This window comes from Arachis stenosperma, chromosome 5 (genome assembly GCF_014773155.1).
Source record: "Arachis stenosperma cultivar V10309 chromosome 5, arast.V10309.gnm1.PFL2, whole genome shotgun sequence".
Lineage (NCBI taxonomy): Eukaryota > Viridiplantae > Streptophyta > Magnoliopsida > Fabales > Fabaceae > Arachis > Arachis stenosperma.
Genome location: NC_080381.1, coordinates 14,545,676 through 14,556,113, shown reverse-complemented (window position 1 = coordinate 14,556,113; position 10,438 = coordinate 14,545,676). Strand labels below are relative to the sequence as shown.

The window sequence follows — 10,438 nt, the reverse complement described above, 5'->3', positions numbered from 1 at the left end:
CGTGCTCAGCATGAAAGGCTACCGACTATGGACCAGCTTCACCGAAGGATCCCTTCAAGACTGGCTACCTGCCCGCAGTGTCACGCAGCCACGGAAACCATCACACATTGTCTATTCTCTTGTGAGAAAGCTAAAGAAGTGTGGAACATGAGCCCTTACCGTGGTATTACTGCCGGGGAAGAGGAAAATCTGTTCTTCAACTGTTGGGAGGCGAAGAAGAAGCACTTGATTCTCAACCCAACTGATGAGCAAAATCTAGCTTCATTAGGGATTTACTGCTGGTGTATTTGGCGGTCTCGCAATGATCACGTATTTGGACAGGGTGCCACGACTCCCCAAGAAGTGGATGGCCTCGCGAGGAAGATGATTAGCTGGGTCTCCACAGCTACCAATGAACCCCACTTCTAAAGTGGGTATTCTTTTATCTTATCTCTATGTACTGCAACTTTAAGTTATTGCTCTATATGTCTGAGCCATAGAGAGGTTATTGCCTCTCTCTTCTTTTGTCGTTACTAAGTCTCATTTGGACACTGTACCCTTTTTGCTGAAAGGAATAAAATTCTTCATTTCTTTGGAAAAAAAAAAACGGGCCGAAAATTCGTCAAGTCATTCTACGTATATCCCACAAAAAAGATAGGTTGGACTAAAAATTTAAAATTGTCAAACTTAAAAAGCTTGTCTAACCCGCACCGTCTAATTCACAGGTTTTGGTGGACCTCTTCGGTGGGTCAAACAATTTTTTTGTTAGGGTCATTTTTTTACAATTTTTTTTATAATATTATTGATTTACAAGAGGATGAAGTTAATAATTAAAGATGTTTTAAGTTGTATTTTGGATTATATATGTTTTATGTTTGGTTAATTATATACTTGAAGATGTTTAATTATATGTTTTGGACAATATTGATTTTATTATTTTGTTTCAAAAAACTTAATTTATGATTATGTTTATTACATATTTATAATTATAAAGACTTTAATGTTTATGAATTTTGAAATTATAATTTTTTTATCTTTAGAAATTATAAATTTATAGAAATAGTTATGAAATTATATATATTGTTTAATATTTAACGGTTTATAAAAAAATTGGCGAATTTCGCCCTCCAACTCGCTATTAAGGGAGACAGAAAAGGAATCCAAAACTGCTTCACTAGACTGGGTGGAGCGGATTTTTGACGAAACTGGACGATTTTTTCATTTGCCACCCCTATTTATACTCACTCTTTTTATTTTTGAATAATAAATCAGTATATGTATCAATCACTAAAATTTATTATCAGTGTAAAATATATATTAAAATATAAATATATATTAAAAATAAATTAAATTATATATATTTATAGATAAATATATAATAATTAAATTTTTATAATTGATTTTAATATATACTAATATCTTTTTGTATATATATACTCTCATCTATCGGCTATATGTGTGAGAGAGATAATACATTTGTTATCTCATCTAATCTAATTATAAAAAAAATAAGAACAAGTATTACAACGCTAAAATCAAATAAATTTAATTTATATTTGATTATAAATTTATCAACTTAAACTCCAATAAAACCAAATCCACAACATATGTATTTACTTTGAAAAATAACAGTTGAACTATCTTTAATATACCCTAAATTTGAACATAACATATATTTATTGTATTAATTATTTTTATTATTTTAACATAAAAATAAAATAAAATAAAATATATACTAAAAATGTAATGCAAATGGCATGCTCTTTTATTATTTATTAATATATGTATCCGTGTCTTATACAGGATAAAATATAAAATATATAAAGTTTTTTTATTTTTTTAAATAAAAATATTAACCATTATAGTATCACAAAAAAAATATGGTGGATTGAATTAAATAGTATAACAGAATCAATTAAAAAAAAATTGAGACATAAAATTATGAACAAGAGAGATATGTTTCAGAATTTAGTAATTGCGTATAAAGATGAAATAGAATTTAAGGGGAGGAAAAAATTGGAGCAATGGACTACTGCGAAAGAAACGCGTCAACAGGTGCTCTAAGCGTGCGTTTGGTTAGTGGGTGTGTCTTCCCAAGACATAGACACGGAAGCACGCGTTCTTCGTTTGGTTAGTAAGACATAAAATTCTGATAGACACGGGAAGACACAAAGACACACAAAGACACAAAATTTGTGTATAGCAGGGAGGGGTGGAACACTAAACTTGAGACATAGACACACTATTTTTAACACTTAATTTTCATAATTACCCTTCAAATTCTTCTCCTTCCTCAGTCTCCTTTCATCCATTTTCTCTTCCACTTTCAAAATACAGAGAGTTTAACCTCTCATCTTCTCTTCTTGTCACTCCAACCACCATCGCCTCTCCTCCTATCGTACCACTAGTCTGCCACCATATCTCTTCCTCCCTTTTCTCCTCCCTCACTTTTTTTTTTGTCGCCGCCACAGTCACTTTTTACTGTTGTTGCCTCTGCTTCACCTCTCGTTGATGCTCGTCTTTCACCATCTTTTCAGATCCGTTATCCGTTCTTCTGCGCATTGTGTTTCTAGATCTATTACCATGTTCCAGATCTATTCTCCCTTTTGGCACTATTTTTTGTATAATTTAATTTTTTATTTGTTTGAATTTTTGTTAAATTTTGTTAAAATAATTTTGTTAGATTGAATTTTTTTTGTTGATATTTGTTAGATTAAATTTGTTATTTAGTTTTAGATTGTTATTGGTAGTTATTTTTTGTTGAGATGGTGGCTAATTGTTAATGGTGGTAGTTTGGTTGAGATAGTGGTTGTGTAGTGGTGATACTGATATCAGTTTGCAATAAGGGTAATATTGAAATTTAACAAGATTGTGCTTTGTGTCTTCTGATTTATATTTGTATACCAAACAAGTTTAAAAAATTTGTGTCTTGTTGTGTATGTGTCTTCAATGTCTATGTCTCTGTGTCTATGTATTAAAGAATACACAAAACAAACGCAGCCTAAGATCATGAAGATACATGTTGTGGTGTGCTGATTTTGCAGATTAGGAAATGTTGATTGTGTTTTTTATCACATATATGAGTTGTCATGCTTTTCTTGATATTTTTTAGATACTTTTGCTTGTTTTGCTGATTGTTGTAATGTATAGTGTTGTTTGTCTTTGATGAGAATATAGAAAGGAATTGATATGTGTTTTAAATATTTGTTACTTGAATAATTTAAGTATTATTTAAAAGATATTAGTTTATGTTTTTAAAATTTTTAATTTAATTTGATATATTTTTATTTTATTTATTTAGTTATTAAATTAGGTTTTATATTTATGAATTTAGAATTTTTTTTGTTTTAACTTAATAAGAAGTTATAAATACTTCATAAATTATTGTAGTTATCTTATAGAGAGATTAGAGGAGTGCCAAATTAAATACTTTATAGTTTCGTGATGAAACTATGATATGAACAAGTAAGGTTGAATAAGTTTCTCTTTTGTTGATCGAAAAATTAGATAGAAGATTAAATAAACATTTCGATTCAATTTTCAAATTATGGTATTTGACGAATTAAATTGAAAAGTCCTTTTCTTATTGTATAAGAAATTAGATAAAAAATATAATAATTTTTTTCCTTTCAATTTCAACTTATATTTTTATTTTCTATTTTTAATTTCAATTCATCTTTTTTTATTTTAATTCTTCTACTCTTATTTATTATTTTTTTATGTATCAAGAATAAATAATAATTATTACAAACTTTTTCTCCCCTCATCGGATTGAGTAACTTGGAATGATCGAAAAAATTTTAAAACGTGATAATAATTTTTGTTATAAAATTTTTATAAAGTTAACTAAATTTAAAATTTAACTATTTTTAATATTAAAATAGTGAGTAATAATTTTATTTATTTTTAAAATATAATAATTACTCACTAAAAGTAATATATAGCTTGTTATTAAATTAAAATATTTATATTAAATTTTTATATTTTTAAAAATTTATTTTTCAATAACATTAATAGTTAAATTTATAGACATTTTCTTATGGTTCACGAATAAAATTTTAAACATTCTTATTCTTATGTTAAAATCGATTTGAAAAAGTACATTCAAATATAAGATAAATTTTGTTCTTGAATCACCTTTTTTTATTATCATAGAAAAAAATATTATGAAAACTATTTTTGTTAAAATCTATCGAAAACTATTTTATATTTTAGTATCATCTTCATTCTTAGAATCAAAGTAATATGATCAATATTATTACCGGTTGAAATTTATTGACATATTTGTATATTCTTGAGTTGAAGTAACTGTATTTGAATCTAGAAATAGTTTCATATTTTTTTTATCCTATAAGAAATTATCGGAATAGCGACCAATTTAGCAACTGATTCTGGTAGTCCCTAAAACCTTGGTCGCTAATTTGAAAATAACAACAAACTTCGATCGCTAACTGTTAGTGACCGATTTTCAATCAATGCTACCAAACTAGTACCAAATCATATTGGTCACTAAATCAGTCGCTAATAAAATCGGTCACTAAGAAAATCGGTCGCTAAATAGCGACCAACTTATCGATCGTTAAATCGGTTGCTAAATCGGTCGCTGATATCTGACAAAAAAATATCTTAAATCGGTCGCTAAATCGATCACTGCTATTGATTTTCTAATTATAGATTTTTAGTAATTATTCACAATTTCTATATCGAAATATAGAAATTAAAAGAGACAAATTTCATAAATATTCATAATATCTATATCGAAATTAAAAGAGACAAAATTCATATATACATCAAATTTATGATTCACAGTCTAAATATACATTGATGGTTAAAATAAAATGAATGAACAATATCTTGTCTTAACTATTAGAGAATAAATTATAAAAAAATATTAACGAAAATATTATAATTGATATTAAAATAAAAATATAATTATTGAATAAAATATGAAATTTAAAATCAAAATATTTAATATAAAAAAATATAAAAAGTTTTTAATAAATAATGATTCAAATATTAATGTGATAATAAATTAAATTAAATAACATATATGTAAATTAATTAAATTAAATAATTAATATAATAATTTAATTATAATTATTTGTCTCAATAAATTAATTTAAATAAATAAAAAAATATTTTATAAATATGCCACATAAAAATATAACACTTTTAAAAATTATTAATCAAAATACATAATACAAATGAATTTATTTATTATTTCAGTCAAATCAAATAATTAATATAATTTATTAGTTATAATTAATATAGTCAAATCAAATATTAAATAATTTGATATTTGTCTCTATTAAATCAAATAAATGATTAATTTTATAATTATATTAGATGTACACTAAAATTAGTTATTAATATAAATAGAGTGTACAAATATATATATATTTGTATATATTTATATATAAATACATGATAATTGATTTTAGTATACAAATAGTATTTTTGTTAATTATAATACTTGTAAAAACTATTAATCAAAATATATAAGACAAAAAATTAATACAAATTAAAATAAAATTAATTAATTAATTTTAATTAAAATAAATAATTAATATAATTAATTAGTTATAGTTAATGTAGTTAAATAAAATATTAAACAATTTCATGCTTATTTTATTCAAACCAAATAAATAATTAGTTAATTAATTTAAATGAATTAAATAAAATAAATTAAAATATATTTTCAAAACCTTATTATTATATTAATTATGTTATTAATTAAAAATCTGATTTATATATATAAATATATAGCAAATATGTTTATTTGGTTTTGTTGCTTTCGGCTACATCTTACTCGTGGGTGGTAACAACCTGTGACCATTAATTTGTCTCTTGTTTTCGTTTTAGTGAATTGTTAACAGGAAATATCTTCTTGCTCCCCGAAATCCTGTTCCACTTTTTGTTGTCAATAAACGGAGTCATCTATTTGTTCAATCATGTGTAAATAAATAAATAGGTTCTTGATTTTTTTGACTTTCAAAAATTTAAAAATATATTTAAATTTTTTATTATCTTAAAATTTGAATAAATCGATTATTTTATTTATTTAAGTCTGTTAGACCTAACAAAAAAAATTAAATATAGTTTTGTTGTATTAATTTAGCCAATATATAGATGTATACGTGAAAATTTTTTTAAAATGGAATAAATTAGATCTAAAGATCAATATATCCTAATTTTAAAAAAGTAAAAAAATTGAATATATTTTTAAATTCTAAAAAATTTAAATATTTATGAACCAAAAGGTCAATGACCTATTTATATATTTTTTTAAAATTGTTAAATTAATTACTTATATTATATAAAATAATATATATAATAACTAGTTTAATAATTAATTTTTTTATACACATAAAAAGATTTTAAATATATCAAATATATCAATATTCTAATAATTTTAACTGTCGATCTTAATTATAAAAAATATATATAATACATAGGGTAAAATACCTAAATGAGCCAAGGAGACCTGAAAATTACCTAAATCAGCCAAATGAGAAATCAATACATGAATCAACCAGGACGAATTATTATATAATTCGAATCAATATGATTCGAATTGTATTTGCATGTAATTCGAATTGATATGATTCGAATTACTATGGAACCAAAAAATCAATGAAGTTCGAAACAAGTTGTTTCGAATTACACATGCATAATTCGAATGAACTTAATTCGAATTACTATGAAGGCACATTGTTAAGTAATTCGAAACAAGTTGTTTCGAATTATTCTTAAGTAATTCGAATCCAGTTAATTCGAATTACTAGGTTAGGTTGTGATAGTAGATAATTCGAAACATATAGATTCGAATTATATATATAGTGCGAGCCAGGGCTGTATATATATGCTGTGAACTCATGTTGCTCTCAACAAAGAGGTGAGATGGCTAGTGAGGAGAGTTTCTTAGTTCTGGTACATTACAGAGGGTCGATTAAGAGAAAAACTCGGTCCGGCGTGAAGTTCACTGATAAGGATCCCCTATGTATTATCGTGACGCCGACAACCACCTACGATGCACTTGTTAGCTCTGTGCTGGAGAAGCTGGGTCTTGAAGGCGTTAAAAGGGTCAAGAAGTTTTTCTACCGCATTCCAACAGCGGTGCTCCATGACACCGTGAAGTTTGATTGTTTCACAATCGGTAGTGACGAGGACTTGCAGGTTATGTTTCTTTCTCGTAGGCAGTTTCCCGAGGTAAGGACACCAGAGCTGTTGGCAAAGTTGGTTGATGTGGTGTCTAGCTCGGGTGGTTCGAACCGGAATGCCACTACTATAGCCGCGGTTGCCGGCTCGAGCTCGAGACCTGCTGTTGCTTTATCCTCTGCTCCTGTTTATGAGCCACCGATGCAGCCTGTTGCGTCCCCTTCGTTTGCGGTTGATCTGAGCGGCAATGTTGGAGACGAGGTTCGGTATGGGGAACATATTCCCACCGAGGTACATTGTCCCACACCGGCTGGTGTTGGTGATGGTTTGTTTGATGATCAAGATGACGATGACGTGGAGCCGGATATGATCGCTGATGATAGCGGGGATGATGTTGGAACTACTATTCCGACAAGGGGTACAGGTGGATCTAGTTCTGGCACACAGCAGTATCCACCCCATTTTTCCGCATTGGACCTGGATGCCATGCGGCAGGACGACACTGCCCTGCAGGCCTCAGGATTTGGTGCTAGAGATACCGAGGGGTCTGCCGGTATGAACGAGTTCCAGGTTGGCCAACAATTTCAGGATAAAGATGAGGCGCTGTTGAGTGTGAAGACTTACAGTATCCGCCGAGGGGTCCAGTACAAGGTGGTTGAGTCTGACTACCGCAGGTATGTGGGAAAGTGTTCTGAGTTTGGGAATGGGTGCACATGGCTAATTCGGTTGAGTCTCCGACAGCGGAAGGGTATATGGGAAGTGAAGCGATACAACGGACCGCATACATGTCTTGCCAGCTCCATCTCCAGCGACCATAGGAGTCTGGACTACCATGTCATATCCACCTTCGTTATGCCGATGGTTAGGGCTGATGCAGGTGTGAACATCAAGGTGCTTCAAAATGCCACGGCCGCACACTTTGGGTTCACGCCTACGTACAGGAGGGTATGGATGGCGAAGCAGAAGGCCGTTGCCGTGATATATGGGGACTGGGACGAGTCGTACAATGAGCTCCCTAGGTGGGTTTTAGGAGTTCAGCTGACGATGCCTGGCATTGTAGCCGTCCTCCGGACTTGCCCTGTTCGAGTTGGGGGACAGGTTGACGATTCTCAGGTTTATTTTCATAGGCTGTTCTGGACTTTCCCCCCTTGTATCCAGGCATTCCGTCACTGCAAGCCTTTGGTGAGTATTGATGGCACCCATTTATATGGGAAGTATGGGGGAACACTGCTAGTCGCCATTGCACAAGACGGAAACTCGAACATCCTCCCCGTGGCATTTGCACTAGTTGAGGGTGAGAATGCTGAATCATGGTCTTTCTTTCTTTCCCACCTCCGTGAGCACGTGACACCTCAGCCGGGTCTGTTAGTTATTTCAGATAGGCATAACGGCATAAAGGCAGCCCTCGAGGCTCCGGATGGGGGATGGCTACCGCCTGCTGCGTACCGGGCGTTCTGCATTCGCCACGTTGCAGCGAATTTTGCCTTGACGTTCAAGGGAAAAGATGCCCGGCGGCTTCTTGTTAACGCCGCATATGCCAAGACCGAGGTGGAGTTCGACTACTGGTTTGACATTCTGCGCTCTGAGAATCCGGCAATGTGTGACTGGGCGAACCGAATCGAGTATTCGTTGTGAACACAGCACTGTGATGAGGGTCGAAGATTCGGGCACATGACGACCAATATTTCGGAATGTGTCAACTCAATCCTGAAGGGGGTTAGAAACCTCCCTGTTTGCTCGCTGGTAAAGGCCACATACGGAAGGCTAGCTGAGCTATTTGTCCGTAAGGGTAGGGAGGCAGAGGCTCAGATGGGTACTGGACAACAATTCAGTCAATACCTAGTAAAGTGTATCGAGGCCAACCTGAGAACAGCCAGGCACTTCACGGTGACTGTTTACGACAGGGATAACTCGGAGTACACCGTTGCGGAGACGACTCCGACAGGCTCATTCTCTCTTGGTACGTACAGGGTCTCATTAGGGTCTAAGACTTGTGATTGTGGATACTTCCAAGCACTTCATTATCCCTGTCCGCACGCACTGGCATGCTGTGCTTATTCACGGCTTACATGGCAGCCTTACGTCCACGAGGTATATCGCCTTAGCTCCGTTTTCGGTGTCTATCAGATGGGATTTGCCCCTCCCATTCCGGAGGGTTTCTGGCCACCTTATGCCGGGCCTACCGTTATACCGGATCCGAGTATGAGGCGTGCGAGGGAGGGTCGTCCTAGATCCACAAGAATTCGAACCAACATGGACGAAGCAGATCCGAACCGGCCAAAGAGATGTGGCCTCTGCAGGCAGCCAGGTCACACCAGGCGTAGTTGTCCACAAGCCGCAGGCCCCAGCGGGACTGCTACAAATGAATAGGCGATTTGCTATGCATGTGTTTGTTTGTTAATGTATTAGCACTTGTCCTCTATTTGTTTATAACTTTTACTGTTTCACAACTTGTCTGTAACAACTTTGTTTCGTATGTGTAATGAAACTTAATATTTGTACCAACTGTATCTCTGTTGAATGTCTTTTAAATCATTGAAACTTATAACTAGAACATACAACATTATATCATCGTACTACTGATAACGAATAAGATAAAATGAAAGCATAAATCATAACATAAAAGTAGACTACTTTGTTTGTAAATGACATAACAAAACATCAGACTACATAACATAAAATCAAATAACATAATAACAAAGTATATACCATAACAACGATTAGAAACCAACAAAGTACACAATATAAATATGACAACAAGACATACACCACTAAACCCTGAATCATCTAAACAGGTGAGATCCAGTGCCGCACCGGCGTGGCACCCGTGTCCGGTAGCCCCTACGAATGAGTGGCTCCTCATCCTCAATAGACTCGTCGCTGTCATCCGGAACTGGCTGTCTCGGGGTCATAGGCGGTACATGGACGGGTCTGGATGACGACGGGCCGGCAACTGAGTGTGATCCAATACTCTGCGCCGATGCTGGGGTCCCACCCATGGCAAAAGGATGCGCAGGAGCCACCGTGGCAGGCTCATTCAGATCGACGTCCAGCGGTGCCTGTGTCCCTGTCGTATGAACCCGTCCGGCTGCAGCCTCATCCTCCTGCATGATGGTCCGGATATCCTCAAGGAAATGTGGTCCACCAAACTCGTGCACAATGCCATCACTAGCAAGTAAGTCTCCAAACATCGAGCCAGGACTCACCCATGGAGTACTATCCTGAAGGGTATGATCATCACCAGGAACACCTACGAAGTAATCTCCAAGACCTCCACAAACCATTAACGAAAACCATTAAC

General features: G+C 33.3%; 1 protein-coding gene across 1 annotated transcript; it reads left to right on the top strand.

Annotated features, from left to right (window-relative positions):
- The first annotated feature begins 6,879 nt into the window (after positions 1 to 6,879).
- LOC130980462 (uncharacterized) lies at positions 6,880 to 8,772 on the top strand. The gene has a single exon (XM_057904141.1). The coding sequence runs from the start codon at positions 6,880 to 6,882 to the stop codon at positions 8,770 to 8,772; it is 1,893 nt and encodes a 630-aa protein (XP_057760124.1).
- Positions 8,773 to 10,438: the final 1,666 nt, after the last annotated feature.